This window comes from Miscanthus floridulus, chromosome 8, assembly GCF_019320115.1.
Source record: "Miscanthus floridulus cultivar M001 chromosome 8, ASM1932011v1, whole genome shotgun sequence".
NCBI classification, from domain to species: domain Eukaryota; kingdom Viridiplantae; phylum Streptophyta; class Magnoliopsida; order Poales; family Poaceae; genus Miscanthus; species Miscanthus floridulus.
Window position 1 is genome coordinate 123256798 of NC_089587.1, and position 18685 is coordinate 123275482.

The 18685-nt window shown below is 45.8% G+C and overlaps 1 protein-coding gene across 3 annotated transcripts; it reads right to left on the minus strand.

Moving 5' to 3' along the window:
• Positions 1–1290: 1290 nt before the first annotated feature.
• Positions 1291–9863, minus strand: LOC136477244 (hypersensitive-induced response protein 1-like). Of its 3 annotated transcripts, XM_066475356.1 has the most exons (7): positions 9569–9863; positions 8894–9029; positions 7651–7846; positions 7365–7485; positions 2716–2807; positions 2540–2636; positions 1291–1948 (listed from the first exon to the last, which is right to left on the minus strand). In XM_066475356.1, the coding sequence occupies exons 3-7, from the start codon at positions 7837–7839 to the stop codon at positions 1593–1595; spliced, it is 855 nt and encodes a 284-aa protein (XP_066331453.1). In that variant the 5' UTR covers positions 7840–7846; positions 8894–9029; positions 9569–9863; the 3' UTR covers positions 1291–1592. The 3 variants fall into 3 exon arrangements, with proteins under 3 accessions (XP_066331453.1, XP_066331451.1, XP_066331452.1); XM_066475354.1 differs by lacking the exon at positions 8894–9029 and having other exon boundaries at positions 9569–9860; XM_066475355.1 differs by lacking the exons at positions 8894–9029; positions 9569–9863 and adding an exon at positions 8739–8887.
• Positions 9864–18685: the final 8822 nt, after the last annotated feature.

Below are 18685 nucleotides of genomic sequence, written 5' to 3' on the forward strand. Positions count from 1 at the left end.
AGTCGCGGCGGCGGGGGAAAGAACGAACCGTTTTCTTCATAATGGATGGCATTGCGGGTAATTTTGATAAAAATGAGGAAGCTACAGCCGGTGAAAGCAGCCTCCCCCCTGCTGTGAAAATTGAACTGGGCAAAAGCTAGCTTTTGGAGAAGCTGTTGGTCTATCCAAACCCCTTTGGTTAGTTTTTTGACTTCTGGAGAAGCTACAGCCGGTTGGAAGCTGAACCAAATACCCCCTAAAACATCTTACTAGCGAGTATGGATAACTACTTATTGAGTGAGTTTAATCAGGTGCACATGCTTTCTGTACCTTGGTTGTTTGGATGCAACGAGATTATACCTGCGTATACGAGGTTTATTTATGAACCAATTTTAGTTCTGCTTCTTGAACACGTACTCCAATTAATTCCGCTGCCATGGTTTTAGTGGCTGTTAACCACTGTATCTTCTAGATTCGACGCATTCTCGTCTTATGTGACAACTACTCCATGTTTTAGCCTGCTTGAAGCATCATGGTTCCAGTTGTAGTCTCTATTCTTATTTCCGAGGGGATTTTAGTGTTTACTGGCCACCAAATCTTATTCTCAAAGCATTTGCTAAGCCAAATCAAACTATGTAACAGTGTCTCCTTCTATATTAGAATAATGACATATGAAAATAGTACTGATAATAGATTTGTCATGAAAATATAGTTCAATTTGTATAAAGCTTTGCACAGAAATGGTATTTAAAAGTATTAATCAAATACGTTTATTGGAGACTGCGTTGATGTCTGAAATGTCATTAGGTTAAAAAGACCGGAAATGGTTCATATACTAAGGTTATATAGGTCACAAAAGTTTGATCTGCAGGGGTAGACAGCCCGCAGATATTCTACTTAACCCCATGCCCATCTCCAGCGGTCACCCCAAAAGCTCCTAAACAAAAGTTTTTTCTTAAATTCTCTGTAAAATCTATTTTGAAAATGAATTTATTTGAATTGGTAGACGCTAGTATTATTCTTTTAAATAGCTTAATCAAACTTAGCGAAGTTTAACTCAAATAAAACAAAGTAAATATAATTTAGATTGGAGGGAGTGTACCACACTAAAACATCTTACTAGCAAGTATGGAGGATAACTACTTATTGAGTTTAAGGCATTTGCTTACGTCCAAGCACTTGCCTCAGAAATTACACACAGGTTGCTTACGTCCAAGCCCAGATTAAGTGGAATTTTCTGTGCCTCAGAAACTCCTCCATCAAACTACTTAATCTGGGCACAGAAAATGGAGATGAGATTCTCATTCACGATAACAGAAAAGCAGGTTATCACAAAATAGTTTGATGGAGGAGTTTCCTCACGCTCCATATAACTTAGCTAAGTTCCAAACAGTACCACGGCATGACAAATTTTTACAGCAACTGGTCCTTAACCTTGTTCTATGCAAAACCTATATAACACACTGATCTCGATAATAATAATCACACGTACCAGATAGATAGAACGAACAAGCAGAACTGATGTTTATCCCTAGTAAGTTTTTACTTGTCTCATGAGGTATATGTACTTCTTTACTGATGGGAATGTCAAAAGCATGCATCTTCCAACGTGCTCACAGCAGACTGGCCTGGAGCTGACCATCCCTTATCTGCGCTGCGATGTCTCTGACAGCACCTGGTCCATGAGGGATGAAGACCGACGAGGACTTGGATGAGGCCCCAATCTCCTTCATGGTGTCGAAGTACTGGGTCACCAGAACCATGTCCATGACATCCTTTGAAGAGGTCCCAGGAACATTCTCAGAGAAAGCAAGAACACTCTCTCTCAGCCCATCCACTATAGCCTGGCGCTGTCTTGCGATACCCAGACCAGCCAAGTACTTGGATTCTGCATCACCTTCAGCTCTCTTGATCTGCAGTATCTTCTCTGCCTCAGCTTTCTCAGTGGCAGCCAACCTCAGCCTAGCAGCTGTTTCATTAATCGACAGGAACAGTTCAGAAATACTGGAACAGAGATACATCATACTCAATGTTTCGTGAAGATAATGCCGTACAACCTATCTTCCAAAATGTACTTAAGTTAAGCAGATGGGACGTTACTTAAATTGCTTTCTTCAAAAAGAAAGTTACTTAATATGTACTCGGTGAGAACATCAGTATAAACAAGTTTGTTCATCACCAACAAACAAATTAAACTAAGTGCAGACGATTTCAGAAAACAAAACAATTACCTTCTAAATATCGTGATAAGATTAACCGGTATAAGAAAACCAGAATTATGGGAGATGATTTTGGTGTCCATGTTTATTTCATGATCAATGAACATAATATTGATTGATGGGAATACTATTGCACTTGACAACATTAGGTGACATCTTGATGATAAGTCTCAAGAAGCTGAGCCATTCTTTCCATGCCACTGAGGCACAAAATACATCCCATTTTCCTTTTCCAGATGATTGCACAAATATCAAGTTGTAAAATTGAACAGGTGGTTCTTACAAAGAAATCAACATGTAGTTGATGTTTCAACTATGAACAAGAAATATGTGGAACTTGCCTGCATTGATCTCATTCATGGCTCTCTTCACAAGCACATCGGGCTCAATATCAACAATCAGAGTCTGCACAATCTCATATCCATACATAGACATTGCCTATACAGTGAAGAAAAGGGTTAGCCAAAAAAACCAAAACTTCCATGCTCTAGAAGACCAACAAATGATGAACACAGACCTTTTCTAGTTCATCTTCTACAGCTTTGGCGATTTCATTCTTCTGCTCAAAGGCATCATCCAAGTTCATCTTTGGAACACTTGCCCTGATGACTGACATGAGCAAAGTTCTATTAGTATTGAATGGGAGAAGTGAGGATGAAAAGAAATAGAACCAACAGTAATTCAGGTGACTCCTAATGTAACAACCCAAAAATCCACACACCAAAAATTCCAACTACAAAATTTTTTCTTCAAAACCCCATGTGATGTTGAGTGACATATAGAAGTCAAACCCTAGTTTGCATTTAGTTGTAACCTAATTACTCATTTTCATATGCAAAGTATGTCACTTATCATACATGTTTAAATTCCTAACAAATAAATCATGCATGTGCTTAATACCAAATTATGAGTTGGTTCTCATTGCCCTTTTTGTTGTGCAAATAAAAGAGAAAGGAAAACAAAATAGAAAAAGAATAAAAAAAAAGAGAAAGGAAAGAATAGGGAGTAGCAGCAGCCCAGGCCTGCTCGGCCTTGCGAGCCAGCCTGTCTGCCCTCCCACTCGCGCACGCGGCCCAGCTTCGCCTCGCCACCCGCGCGCGCAGGCGCTGACCGCCGGGTCCCACCTGCCAGCCCGTACCGCTTCACCACGTCGCGACGCGCCTGAGCCGCACCCGCTGCCAACCGGACCCCACGCGTCAGCCACCCCAGCAACAGGGTCTTCTTCCTCCCCACGCCAGCCTCTCCTCCCGACCGAGCCCCGACCGAAGCAGCAGACGCGGGCCCAGGGTCACGCAAATCGCATGACCTTGTTCCCTTGGCGCCGTGCCCACGCAACCCCTACGCCACCAACCCCGCACGACGGGACCGTCCGATGCGCTCGGCGCATCGCCTGCCGTCCGCCCCCGTCCGCCATTGGTGAGCAGTGGATCTTCGCCTATAAAAGGAGGAGCCCGGAACCCTAGCGCCTCACCACGCCTCGCCGCCGCCGTGCGGTTCGCACCAACACACTAAGCCGAGGGACGAGAGGAGAAGGAGAGGCGCGAGAAGGACGCCGCCGCTGCTGCCGGGGCCCTGCCGCTGCCGGAGCCGGAGGAGGGAGCACCACCGTCGTCGTCCCGGGAGCTGCACGGCCACCACTGCACGGCACCGCCACCGCCTTCAAACTCCCCACGGTGAGCACACTTCGCTGAGAGCACTCCTAGCCTCTCGGACGCCATGAACGGACCACGCCGGAGCACGAGCTCTTGCTCCGGCTTAGCCAACCGGTAGCCTAGAAGGACCACCACGACCCTCTTGTTGAGCCAAACGGAAACGCGAAGCAAAGGGAAGAAAGGGGGCGACGCCGAGCCCTCTGCTCGGGAACACCAGCGCCGAGCGCTCTGCTCATGCCATGCATACGCATCGCACGCACTCACTCACCATGGCCAGAGCACGGCCATGGCGAGGCCGCCTTGCCCGCACCACCGCGAGAACCACGCCGTTTGCACCCTGCCTGGCTCCGCGACGACTCGGGACACACCGCGCGCACCAACAGAAGAGAAGAAGGCCGCTGGTGCTCCGTCTAGCACGCGCCGCACCCCACCGAAGCACCACCGCGTCCTTCATGGCCGCCACCGTGGCCGAAGCCACCGGGAGCCTCTAGCGCCCCTTCAACCTGCCCGCCACACCCACCGGAGCCACGGGGAGCTCACGCGCCCCACCAAGCCTGCTCCCAGCCGCCACACAGACCGGCCGCCGTCGACGCGCCGCAGCCGAGCCGCCGTTGCCGTGGCCAGTCCTTTGGGAAGCCCTAACCGTCACTCTGACCTCACCATCGTGTTCGTCGAGGCGAGGGGATGATTTCGCCCAAGCTAATTGCACCCTAGCGCCACTGGAGCCGCCAATTAGGCGAGCTCGCCGTCGACGGGCACCACGCCGCCGTCCGATCGAAACAGAGGAGAAGAAAGGGGGGGGGTGCGGTGCACCCGGCGCACAGTGCGCCAGGAGAGAGAAAAGGAGGATGGACCGGGTCCACCATGGACTCGGTGTGCGGTTCATGAACCGCAGAAGGGTGGTCCACCATGAACCGATTCCGTGGACCCAGGCCCAGTAAAAGCCCACAGGGGCGACGTGGCCTCACCAGTGAGCGCCACGTGGCGGGCCAAGCCCGGCCCGTATCCGACCCAATCGGCCTAGTCGAGGCCCGGCCTGTATTGACCGTTGACCGGTCAACATTGACCAATTGACCGGGCCCACATGTCAGCGACACAGAGACTCTAGACCCACTTGTCAGTGGGTGACGTCATGCTGACGTCATGATGACGTCATGCGGGTCCCACCTGTCAGTAACAAACGCAGCCGAGGTGACGCCATGATGATGTCACGGTGACGTCAGCTGCTGACGTCAGCAGCTCTTGCCCCACCTGTCTGTGACTGTGATCCGATGACCGTTGACTCGCCCGTTGACTTGACGATTGACTTTGACCGGACCCACATGACAGTGACCCAAGAGCCCCCGGTCCCACCTGATGACGTTGATGGCGTCATGCTAACATCAGCAGGACCCCACCTGTCAGCTCAGAACCGAGATGATGACGTCATGCTGATGTCATACTGATGTCAGCATGCCACTTGGACCAACAGGAGCGTGACACGTGTCAGCACGATATTAATTCAGCCTTTTCCCATTTTCAGAAATGATTAAAACTTTGAAAATTCATAACTAATTCATACGAACTCAGAAAAATACAACACCAGGACCAAAATTCATCTAAAATCGAGCTCTACGCAATGAACCCATGATTGAGTGCATTTGGCTCTTTTGAATTTTCATTGTTTTTTGTGCTATTCTATAGACGTCGCTAACGCGACTATAATTAAATCGTTTGCAGACTCGGAGGAGAACCAGAGGGACGAGGACCGAGAGTATCGTGAGGAGTACGGAGACGACTTCACTGAAGGTGCCACATCCCACCCAATCTCGTAGCACCTATTACGCATGGCTAATATAGAGATGCTATTGCTTTACTTTATTATTATAATCACACTACGATAGGACTTGCATGGTAGTATGCTTACTTGATGGCCTTTACCTTGACGCAACCTTACCCCCGCTTACCCTGCTATTAGGCTAGACACACGCTTGCTGCTATATTTCATTGCTTATTACTTCTACTACGCTTGTACTACACTGATGCGTGGTGGAAACTGGAGTTATCTGGACTATGGGGAGAGTGCTACGTGTGTGACTTGGGTGTGTGGAGGGTGAGGGTTGTGTCGACCAAGTTGGAGTATACGACGAGCCTGAGGCAAGTCTTGCCGTGAGGTGCTACCTGGGCACCCCTGGAATGGATACCTGTGGTGGGTAAATGGTGATATGAGGTGGCCCTGGGTGTGAACCTGTGATGGGAGGAGCCCGGGGTGGAGGTGCTGTGATGGCACGGTAAAACCCTGATGAAGACATTCTGGCTTGATCATCTCTAAGGACTTACTAGTAATCAGACTCATCGGGAATCCTTACGTACCACTCGCCCTATATGGTGCGGGACGGTCGGACTACTTGGTAGGATATTGCCACTACTGCTAGGTTGATAGCGAACAGTGCAAGGTGGTACGGGGCGCGGAGGATTTCCCCCACACTCTTCCGAGACTTCATGGAGACCATGTGTACCCGGCTCATGACTCACAGTTTCAGCCACCCCGGACAAGACTTGGGGTGTACCAGGGCTGAATGGTAGAGTGGCATTATCCTAGGCTAGCAAGCGGCCGGAATTAGCCCAGTTGACGACGGTCAGCGAAGAAGGCAGATCTTGTGGTTATGTAAAACCTCTGCAGAGTGTATGGTTGATCGATCGATACATATGCCGACTTGTCGGCTATGGACCTTTCCTAGGCTTCACTTAAACTAGATAGCGAGATGAGTCATTCTCTTCTTCCCCCGTGAGAGAGTGTCGGTCGTAGCCAGGGGCTACGGGCCATGAGACAGTGCCGAGAGGGAGTTGGCCTGTCGACTGAGCGATGGTATGATGATGATATGGAGATGGTGGTATATCGATCCCAGGATCGAAACCTGGCTCTGGACGGAAAAAGGGGGTGGAATGTGTGTGAGAATGGTGTTAAAAACTTGACCAACTACTATTATATACTTGAAATGCTAATACATAGGAAACCCCAGCCTTATAGGTTCCTTTTGATTATATCCAACTTGCATCCAATTTCCACAAAGCAATGCTCATAGGGTGGGAGTGACCAGTACAAATCGTACTGATAAACTTTGGCACACAGGTTCTGCTGAGGAGTATAGCTCTGAGGAGTTTGACGGTTGAGAGGTTCGTTCCTACTCTCGAGTTTTGGCGATCTTATCTCCAAGCTGTTCTGGATGAATGCTACTTCTGATTCCGCCGATGCGGCGATGTAATAATTTATGTAATTCCGCACTTTATGTACTCTGATATTATCGTTGTATGGATGTGGTATTCGACAAGAATTTGGGTAATATGATCTACAACGGTCATAATACACTTCGACTCTATGGATTTTCCTTCACAGAAATCAGGTCGTTTCACCTAAAGTACTACTACTACTGCATGAGTTATATAATGCGACAAGGAAAAAAAGGATACTGAATAAATCCATGTATGTGGTGGAGTAATGAATTTTGCAATTATGAACAAGTAGCAGCCTTACCATCAAAGACATATGACTGGATTTGCTCCCTGGTGTTACTAAGCCTGTAAAATGCATCGGATGCCTTTTCGGCAAGGGCACGATATTGCACAGATGCCACAACGTTGACGAAGACATTATCCTGCAGATTATTCAGAACGTGGTATCCAGCATCAGCATGACTAAAGCAGAAAAACAACAATAACATGAAAAAAACTGAATATAATGCAAACTATACAGATACCATTTTTACCCAGTCATGGTAATTTTAACAAATTATAGAGAAAAAAATAGATTTCTGGGGTACCTTTGTCTTTGTTTCGCAGCGGACATCAAGCTGCTGCACACGGAGTGACAGATACCCAGCAATTTGCTTCCCTATGCACCATGGCAAGAAGTGACATCCAGGCTCTAGGATTTCGTCAAATTTCCCAAAAGATTCCTTGATGGCTACTGTGGATTGATCCACTTGAATCAAGCCAAGTACTTGACCCATGTCTTATCTACAAAGGAACAGTAAGTTCTAGTCAGGTCATGCTAAAGAACAAATGCTAGCATCTCCACATATTTGCACAATCTCGACTTAGGCTCACAGCTGACGTGACTTCTCCAATTAATCTCACAGGATTATCATACAAACAGGTGGCATACTTATCAATAATAGGTAGCATCCATGGAATAAAATAATCAATAAATAAAATAATCAATAAATGAGTGAAGATAAAATGTATACTGGATAGCATGGATTGGCTAACTTGTCCGTGCTACAGACTGGACCAATTGCAACATAGAACACAGTATCACAAACAATCATGCTCAAAAACACATGTCAATATGTAACATGAACTCATCAACAACATCTGGTGGATAAGATAGCCATGTCCTTAAGGCCCCGTTTGGGAGAGCTCCGCTCCCTGAGTCTTCAGCTCTGCTCCTTGATTCTCCAATGGAGTGATTCCACTGGATTCTCCAATGGAGTGATTCCACTGGATTCCTAGGAGGGAGCAGGGTGGGGATCAGTAGGGAATTGATTCTCTGCTGATCCCCACCAAAATATAATAGGGAGCTGGGGAGAATCCGGGGAAGCAGGTTTTTTCGGCACCCTCGCTTGTATACAAAATGGAGTGATTCACTTGGATTCCCTGAGGAAGCTGGGTCGTTTTTTTGTGTTTGGCAGCCGGGAGTGATTCTCTTCGAGAATCTGCTCCATGGAGCGCTCCCAAACGGCCCCTAAATCTACTGAATTCTCGACATCACCATGGTACAGCCCATAGAATCACAATTTTCTAGAAATCAATTCCACAAAATAGATAGCCACCAAAAGAACAATAACAAACTAGCACAGCCAGTTGCAGTATGAACTATATAGAGAGATAAAAAAAGATGAACATGTACCTACAAGCGTGGTCAACAAGCTTAGTGAGCAGAGGCAAGGTTTATCAGGTTCAGGGCTTTCTTGGTGTTATTGGAGTAGAGGCATAGTACATATATAGTCGATTTGTAAAGACAAGTGGACACGCAAGAGAACGTGGGAGGTCGATAAATCATACACGGGGCCAGCGAAAGCCAAGAAATCCAATGCTGGAAGCTGACCGCAGCACAACCGACGAAAACAGCAAGATGCAGCTAATGATTCATTTGGTGACAAGTCCATGCACAGACCACATCACAGGCTTTATCCAGCACCTAGTGATAATCAAGCACGTCACAATCATCTAATCTGCCCCCCGAAGACAATGAAACATTATCTTACCATCCGTGTATTCTACGCAGGTCGAAATTTCCCAACGGTGCCCAGCCATCAATCAAGCAATTAATAAGCAGCACGAAAGAAATTGTGTTCACAACCAAATCAGAAAAGAGTACATAAAAAAATGTGTGCTTGACTTGAACACCTGGAAATTTCAATGAGATTGGCCAGGACAAGCAACGTACGCCAGATTTGTTCGTTCACATCGACGAGGGCACGTGGCCACCATGGAGATACCAAGGGTTGGTTCCAAGCCGTGGCCCACGGTACACAGAATAAGCCTAACATTTAGTTGGCGCAGGACAAGCGCTGCGGTCGAAACCGAGGAAGCAACATACCAGCCCCGAGTCGTCGCGAATGTAGAGAACAATCTTGGGGGAGGGGGAGAAATCCCCAAGAAAGCAAGCACGAAAAAGGGAAGAAATCATTCCCCCGCAAGAACGCTAGGGGGACGAGGGCGGCGGCGCACAGTTACCTTCCTCCGGAGGGGATCCAGGCGCAGACTAGCAGAGTATTGAGAAGAGAAGGGTTTGCTCTCGTCCTGCCGCCGCGCTGCTCCGTCGATTGGGTTGTCCGAGGCTCTCGATCGCCGGTATTTATGGCGGAATTGCTGCGCATCTGGGAGGGAGGGCGACCGGAGGAGGATTTGCTAGAGATGGCAAGGGAATCGAGGCGGGACCGCTCCAGTCTCCAGTTCCGCACGGCGGTTCCCGTGGGCTGCCGCCTGTTTGATGTCCTGCTCTAGTGCTAGGTGCCTTCGGATCCCAATCGCTCTCCGCGCTGGAACCGGGACCAGACGACCAGACGAAAAAAAAATCGCTGTCTTTAATTTCACTTCGTTTATTTGGACCGAATTTTTTATTTCTAGCTTTTTTTTTTGAATTTTTTTCACAAATATGACCCTGGTAAGATTTTAAAATCTGGACCCTTAGCTCGGCGCCATCATTGCTGGTGCCGAGCTCGGGGCCACGTTGACGCCATGGACGCTGACATGGCAGCCAACTCGGCGCCAAGCCCTCTCTTACGTATGAGCCCGAGGTTCCTTTCTCTCTTCCTCTCTCTTTCTCTCTCACTGTTGCCGCACCGTCCCCGCCCGCACGCTCGTGACGCCCCGCCCACGCCCACGCCCGCGCCACCGCGCCCGCAGCCCCCCATCCACGCCCGCGCCGGCCGTCCCCGGCCGCGCCCTCGCCCTCGGCGGCCGTCTCCGCCCGCGCCCGCGCAAGCCTTGTGCCCGTGCCGGCTGTCCCCCACCGCGCTTGCGCCCCCTACAGCCGTCTTCGCCCGCGCCGGCCGTCCCTGACCACGCCCGCACCCTCGGCGGGTGTCTCCGCCCGCGCCCTCGGCGGCCATCCCCAGGCCCTGCAGTGCCCGGCCGCATCAGATAAAAATTGTGAATATGCAATGTAGGTGCTTAGTTAGCTTTGATTGTATTATAGTAGTTCGATTATTTGTTATTTACTTGTTAATGTGATGACTCAAGTAGTTGATTTAGTTAGTGATCTAATGAGATATATATGTAGATGGATAGAAACATATATACATATGTACATAGATATAGTTAGATATGTAGATAGATAGAGACATAGATACATAGGTACATAGACATAGCTATTTTATGAGTACACTGTATATATATGCGTAGTTATTATCTTATTTACTTAGTTTGTAGTTAGAAAGTACTTGTTAGGTACTATCTATCGTTTAATTTGGACTAAATGGCATGCGTTTCGTTATGTGTTTGAACTAGATGGATAACCTAGTGACCATATATCATGGAGGCACCGTTGAATACGATCGCTATTGATATGTTGAGTTTGTTGACATGCAAAGCGTGCCTGTGCTATTCAATGATAGGCCTTTATTTAGTGAGATGGTTGCAAGAGCTCGGGAGGAACTACATAGCCTTGGAGATGATGATGATAGCATTGCAGTTGAGGGTGTACTGCACCTAGGTTCTCCTTCCAACATCCTCAGGCGCTTTCGTCCAAGAGTCAGGGACAACGACATGCGTAGCTTCCTAGACGTAAGATTCAAAATATTCTTTTAAACATATTATTAATATGTTAGATTCTTTCAGTTAACATAATTTTGTACAACAGAGGTTGTCACGTTGGCTACGCCGTGCAGCTGCTCGTTGTGGTTGCAGGACAGACACGACGCAAGATGTGTACGCTCCTTTCGCTGACAGAGGAGGCTTAGGTTCCTCTAGCCAAGCACCTATAGGGGATGAGGAAGAGGACGATGACGATGTGGACCAGAGGCACGAGGAGCTTGGCCCCTCTCAGCTCCAGGACGCTCCCTCGACTCAGTCTACATAGCCTCTAGGCACTAGGAGACGCTGTCCATCTGTCCCTTACACTCCAGGTACCAGCGCTTTTGGTCATAAGGGTAAGGGTAAGACTAGGAGGCAGTGAGGGTTTGTGGTAGATGTTAGTATGTACTATTATAGATTTTGTAGTTACTTTCCTATAACTATTTATGACTGTATGGATATTATGGACTATTTGGACTATACAGGACGTGTTATGTTAATTGTGATGTTTGATGTGGTTGTATTGTGCTCTTTGGACGATTAAATGTTTGGATTATATAATGATGTCTCTGTTTGTAACTATGGATGCTCCTGAAACAAGGAAAACTCTTACGAATTTTTCCATGAATCATTAATTATACTACATTACTAAAAAGGTACAAATATAGTACATAGATTAAATATAAATTCATTAGAACGTGTATAGTCCAATTGTATCGTACAGACGCTTTGTAGATGAATCTATGCTTTTCAGTAACAGCGAACGAATCTAGACTTTTCAGACAATGAAAATAGACTTTTTAGTTATAAGGACGAGGAGTACGATGACAGTAGCGATTCATCACTTCACTTACATAGTACACATATAGCATCTAGGCTTTTTAGTAATAGCGAACGAATTAGGCTTTTCAGACAATAAAAATAGACTTTTTAGTTACAAGGACGATGAGTACGATGATAGCAGCGATTTATCACTTCACTTACATAGTACACCTATAGCATCTAGGCTTTTCAGTATTTTATCATGTCAACGACGAATAGACTTTTTAGGAAACGAATCTAGGCTTTTCAGTGTCCATTGAAATAGACTATTCAGTGAAACTAATTAGGCTTCTTGTGACTAGCTATAACATATTAAAATGGCAACTAAACCTGCCTCTACCTATATATACGGAATGCTGGATGCATTGCTACTTACTTCCCAACTAGTATTTTCTTTTGTTGCAGTACAAATGTTTGGAGGGTCGTCTAGTGGGAGAGGAAAGAGGAAGGGAACTACCATTGTGTGAGAGGGTTCTCTTGGTCCCTATTTCTTTGAGGAAGCTCTTTATAAGAGGTTCCTAGTTGAGAGCAAAAGTGATTTCACCAAAGAGGACATTACTAAGAGGATACGATGAACGGAAAGAAGAGTGGCCAAAATGCATGCATGGTGAGGACTGCCTTGTATAGATGTTCACCGAGGGAATAGATGGAGGTCATCATTTCTTCAAATGCCTGCGAGCATGGGTAATTGCTATTACTATTTGTTTCTTCAATAAGTTCCTCTTCTATACAACTTGCATAACATACTTATTGCAGTCTTCCTTGGTTGAAGAAAACTGTGGGTTCACTAGGTGGGTCGATCCTCGACCTATTTATCTGCATGCGGAGTATATCTACTACCTGTAGGACCGTATCTTCGATCTAGAAAGAGAAGTTAGTAGCGGTTACAAAGACGACGAACAGGACGACAACAACAATGGTGCAGATTCACAGGAGACACTCTACAATGATCCATATTGCACCTGTCCTAACCACAAGAACAAGGGGCCTCCGCCGTCACCCCACCACCACCACCACCAATAATTGGAGGCTACTATGGAGAAGGTGCAACACAATTTGCTATATGGCCACACTACTAGGATGACCCTATCTTATTCACATGGCACATCTATGTGTTTGTTGTTTGGTTTAATTACCTAAGGCATGTTAGGTTTAGTCAAAGGAACTCTGTACCCTAGTTCGGTACATGGTATCACATGCCATTTCATGTGTTTTGTGTGTTGAATTATATAATGCCCTATTTCGTTAGGTTATGTTTGCAGCACGTGATCACATTTCACTACGTCTGCAGTATTAAACTGAATATTATGACCACAAATAATAAAAATAACTACATAATGAAAAGTCCAACACTATGTCACATTAAACAACATAGCCAAAGGGCCTCTAGTCCAACTGGTTAGAGCATCCCGGCGGCACTCCTCAGGTCCTGAGTTCGACTCCTCATAGGAGCGAATTTTAGGCTGGGGTTAAAAAAATCCCCTCGTCTGTCCCATGCCAAAGCATAGGTCTAAGGACCGGTCCATTCTCATAGGGCGATGGTGCCGCTGTGTAAGGGTGGGGCAGGGGTTCAGGGGTTTTTTAGGCCTACATGAGAATGTCTTCTTCTTAATGCAATGCCTGTGGGTGGTCATACCCTCGTAGGTCTAGTTTTTTATTAAACAACACAATAATACTAGAAGTATGTGCCGATAGTAGACAACATTGTTCATGAATAAACCATAGAACTAGCAAGTCATGGAGACTACTGAGTGCAACGAGGCCACTTTCCCTTTCTCAGGGCATCGGGATTCTCCTCCATCGCTGCTTTCGCTTGGCGTGCACGCTCAAACTTCTTCTCCCTCTCCTCCCTGTACGCAGCAACATGCCTCCTTTCCTCCTCTTCCTTGTGCCTCCTTTTTTGTAGCCTCCTCTCTGCATCTCTTCTCCATCATCTCCTTGTCCTCTGCCTCCCACAGCAACAGTTTCTACATCCATTCCTTGTCTTCAGGCTTGATCTCAATGTCGATCCACTGCTCAAAATCACAGAGCAGGTGGAGGGGTCTGCAAAAAATGCAATTGTTACAAAACAAAAAAATCATACAAGATGTCATATGACACAAACATCAATTCCTCACCATCTTTTTAATGCGGCGCTGACAAAGTTTAGGCTCAAACGCAAAATTGGAACACATCCAATACCTCTGCCTATACGTGTCCTCTTCATCGGACTTGGCTACCTTGCAAGGATCGCCGCAAAAGCACATGGGCACTAGAACACCACTAGGCAGAGGCAATGGGTCGAAGGCTTTTCTGGTCATCCGACCATAACTACAATACAACCAATTTTGTTCTAAGAACTGAAAGCAATTAACATTAAACCCTAAACCTACAGTTTCCTATTTGATACACAACAATGAACCCATAACATAACAACATGCACTGTGGTTACCTTGGTTTGCTAGCTTTTCCACGCCTTGGCATCCTACGATTTTATAATACAAATATTAAAAATTTCATGAAACCCTAAGTAATGATGATTCTTAGGTTGAAAAATCCGACTAATATATACCGAATTGATGCGAAAAAAACTAGGAGGAGAGTGAGGATACCTTGCTCTCAAAGATCTATAGATCAAATCGAAGTTTCTAAGGTCTAATATGCCGATTCGTGAGGTAGGGCAAAGTGGGTAGAGAAAAAAACCCAAGAGGAAGAAAAAGAAGAGGAAGAAGGCTTGGGCAAAAAGGTCGGGGGCCGGGTTAAAACATCACCTCGGTGCCATAGATCCTGGCGCCAAGCTTGGCGCCAAGATCTACGGCGCCAAGCTCGGTGCCAGGATCTACGGCACCGAGATGCCTGCTAAGTCACCGCCACATCTGCGTCGAGCCCAAGACCTCGGTGCTAGCAATGATAGCACCGAGCTAAGGGTCTAGATTTTAAAATCATACTTCCAGGGGCATATTTGTGATTTTTTTTCAAAAAAGGGCTAAAAATAAAAAATTCAGGTCTAGGGAGCCGGCGGAGGTGGGCCGTTCTGACGCCCCCCTAGAACCGACAGAGGCGGGACGTACTGTCGGCCTGCCCTAGGAGCCAAAAGAGGTGGGCGGCTTTGCCATCACGCCCGAGGTGCCAGCGGAGGCGGGCGGCTCTGCCATCATGCCCCAAGAGCCAAGAGGAGCAGGCATTCCACCAATGTGCCCCAGGAGCTACCAAGGGCAAGCCCCTCTGCCTAGGAGCAGGGGGCGGGCTCGAAATGGCCTTGTTCTGATGAGACAGAGCAAGGGTTGGGGGCTTCATCCCCCAAACGCATCTATCGCCCAATGATGCTAAGGTGAGTTATCAATTCCTCTATTTTTTCTTGTTTTAGTTGGATTTTGAAAGGACCTAGGATGCCACCTAGAGGGAGGGTGAATAGGCATTTCTAAAAATTAACACCTTTAAAAGCGAAAAAATAATTTAGTAATGGGAGTTTCTGAGTGGAAACTCCAAATCAAAGTAATACAACCCCTCACAAGTTAGCCAACGAGTAAATAAACAATATTAAATAATCCTAGGAGCCTAGAAACTGCAACACAAGAGTTAGAACATGGATTCAAATAAGTTCAGCACTGAGCTCTAATACCGGACGTGTCCAGGTAGGTATACCGGACGTGTCTGGTATACATGTGTTCTACTGAACAGCCCCAAACTTGCTCCTTTGCAATTTCTATCTTCAAACCAAACTGTAGGTACCTACTAGAGATGATAAGATATACAGGTAACCTTCACAAGAGCTAGAGCAACACAAATATCGAATGAAATGCGAATTGAGACACGATATTTGTTTTACCGAAGTTCGGACTCGTTCGAGTCCTACTCTCCATTGAGGGGGCTACGGGCTGACCCAGCGAAGGTCAGCCCTAGAGGGTACCACGAAGGTCACTCTAGTCCGGAGTCTTTTCCAACTCTTTTTCCTTCCTTCCACTAGTTGATTTCGAGGCGGCGGAATCGACTGTTACAAACTTTTCGAGGCACACCACAATCTCTTGGGTGCTCTCCGGTGACGCCTAACCATCTAGGACCAAAGAGTCCAAGAGTAACAAATGCAAATCATGAGATTGACAATATGCACAAGTGCCCAAGTGGTTGGATTGCTCTCTTTTTGAATTTCTCTCAACCCACTAATGGATTTGGCAATTTAGATCACACACTCACTAAGAGAAGGATTTGGGAGAGTTGTCAAGGCTCAAAAAGCTATATTGCAACCAGCAGAATCAGCAGCCTCCAAAGGTGGAGGCTTGGGGGTATTTATAGCTCCTTCGAAAAACTAGCCGTTTCTAGCCGTTGGAATACTGGACACGTCCGGTATGACTTGCACTTGCGCCAACGGTAACATGAGTAAAGTATCATTGTGAGGCATCGGAACTCCCGACGAATGCCGAAACTCCTGACCCTCAGCTCATTTAAAAACTAGCCATTGGGCTTTCACTGAGTTAAAGTATGCGAGGTGTCGATACTCCCGACGCATGCCGGAACTCCCGACCGTCGGAACTCCCGACCTATATCAAAACTCCCGACCCTTAGCTCATTTGAAAACTAGTCATTGGGCTATGGCCGTCCATACCAGACATATCCCGTATGACTAGGATAGTGAACTTCTCCAAGTCAGTTAAGCGCAAGACATCGGAACTCCCGACGATTGTCGGAACTCCCGATCGTCGAAACTCCTGACTCACATTAGAACTCCCGACGAACCAACCTGAGAACACTAAGAATTTTACGATGGCTGGGCAAATACCGGACACGTTCGGTATTGCCAGACTAGTAAAAACAAGTTAGCTCTTTTGTCTCTCAAACACTCAAAACTCACATGGGTTGTCATGAGCACTTATGAATGATTATCTATGAACATGATGCATCTCTCTTAATAGTACGACATTCCTATTTACTCAAATTCAAATGTATAATGAATTTTAAACCTTTCTAGTTGATCTCTTTGAACCAAAGTCGTGCCTTTCAATCTTCATCAAGTGAGGGTGCCAGCATGTCGATATTGATCTTTTGCACTTGAGCATAGCCATCTTGAGCATGTGACTTGATTCCATTCATTAAATATGAATAATCCCAAATGTATCAAGTCACTTCCATCAAACACTCCAATAGTGATTTGATCCTCCACATCAACATGACCATCATAGCTTGATTAGTACCTCAACTAAATGCAAGTACTTCCTTCTTCACCCTAGGGTTCTTCAGGCCACCAAGCCGTCGCTTGCCCTTCACCCTTGCTTAGTACCTCAAAGCCTTTCCTTGCTATCTTCACCATCTCAAGCCATCAAGTCAAATCTTCTGTTGAATCATTCATTCATTTGCATTGTTATCTTTTTCATTTCAATTTAGCAAGCTTCAAATGTGAAGACCATTCCATATGCAATCCCTCATGTCTCATTAATTAATTCTTACCGTGCTTTCTTTCACATAGGACATGAAAATCCCACAATAAATAAGCCTTTGCATGAATTCCATTTGCATTGTTGTCTTATGTTTGAACTAGATTGTTTCCAACAATAGATCATTTTGGCTTTCATTAAGTACCTGTGAGATAACCTATTATCCTGCCCACACTTAGCAAATGGGTTAGACCTTTAATCATATTGTCATTCAATCATCCAAAACCCACTAAAGGGCTAGATGCACTTTCAATCTCCTCTTTTTGGTGATTGATGACAACTTGATTAAAGCTTACAAAATGATATAAAAATTTAGGCTTTTGGGTTCAATGATTTATGGAAGGCTCCCCCTTAATATGTGCAATATGAATTGAATTCACAAATAACCTCAAATATCAATTTGCACATACTAAAACACATAGGAGACTCCCCCTAAATTATTGCCTCCGTGGGGTGCAAGTGTGTGTGATAAAATAAAATCCATGATGCATATGACATGATATATCACATAAGAATAAATAGAAAGCATCACACCATACATTTTCAATCTAAAACATGCATGGTCCTTATGAAAGTAAATACATCATATATATCACACACATAGCACTCATCACAACGATTTCTCAAGTCCACAAGCCACTAATATAAATAAAGAACATGTCTCATGAGATACATAGATAAAGCTCAAAGTCTCAACTCTCAGAAGATATAACAAAGAAGATATCACTTGAAAAGACTACATCTGCAGTACATATCTTTAGGTACAAAAGATACACTCATAAAGCACAACCCTAAAGCTTTAATCACTAATTCTCCCCCTTTGTCATCCATCACCATAAAAGGTCTGACAAAAAGAACTAAGCACAAAGAGGGGCTGCTAGCTGTATCTAATCACTAAGATCACTCATCACCATCGCCATCGCCCTCGTCGTCTGAACATGGAGCACCAGGGTGGGCGAGAAGAACTCTGACCTAGCTAGTGCTGAACTAGAGGTACTACCTGCTCCTCCTCAATCTCTTGCTCATCATCTAAGCTGCTACCATCAGAACCTCTGTCAGTGCTCTTCCCTCTTTCTGTCTCTAGGCTCCACTCTATACTCCTCTGTATCTATGTTCAGAGGAAGAGCTACTATTTCCCTCTCTAGTACTGTGGAGCTACCCCTTGTAGCTCTAGAGAGTCTCCGGACTGCTACCCTATATCCACATGAATTTGCAAAGAATTTTAGATACATGCCCAACAGATAGCTTATTTTAGTTGAAATATAGAAATAAGATTAATTATCCCTATGCTTTGTAATCACCTCAACCAAACTAGGTCACAAGGTTC

What these genes read in the sequence shown, in the direction of transcription:
- LOC136477244 (XM_066475356.1), bottom strand. Translation starts at nt 7,839, where the DNA reads ATGGGTCAAGTACTTGGCTTGATTCAAGTGGATCAATCCACAGTAGCC. An exon ending in GCTGCGAAACAAAGACAAAG is followed by an intron (nt 7,486 to 7,650) that starts GTACCCCAGAAA and finishes AATAATCTGCAG; the next exon opens with GATAATGTCTTCGTCAACGT. An exon ending in CCAGTCATATGTCTTTGATG is followed by an intron (nt 2,808 to 7,364) that starts GTAAGGCTGCTA and finishes TGCTCATGTCAG; the next exon opens with TCATCAGGGCAAGTGTTCCA.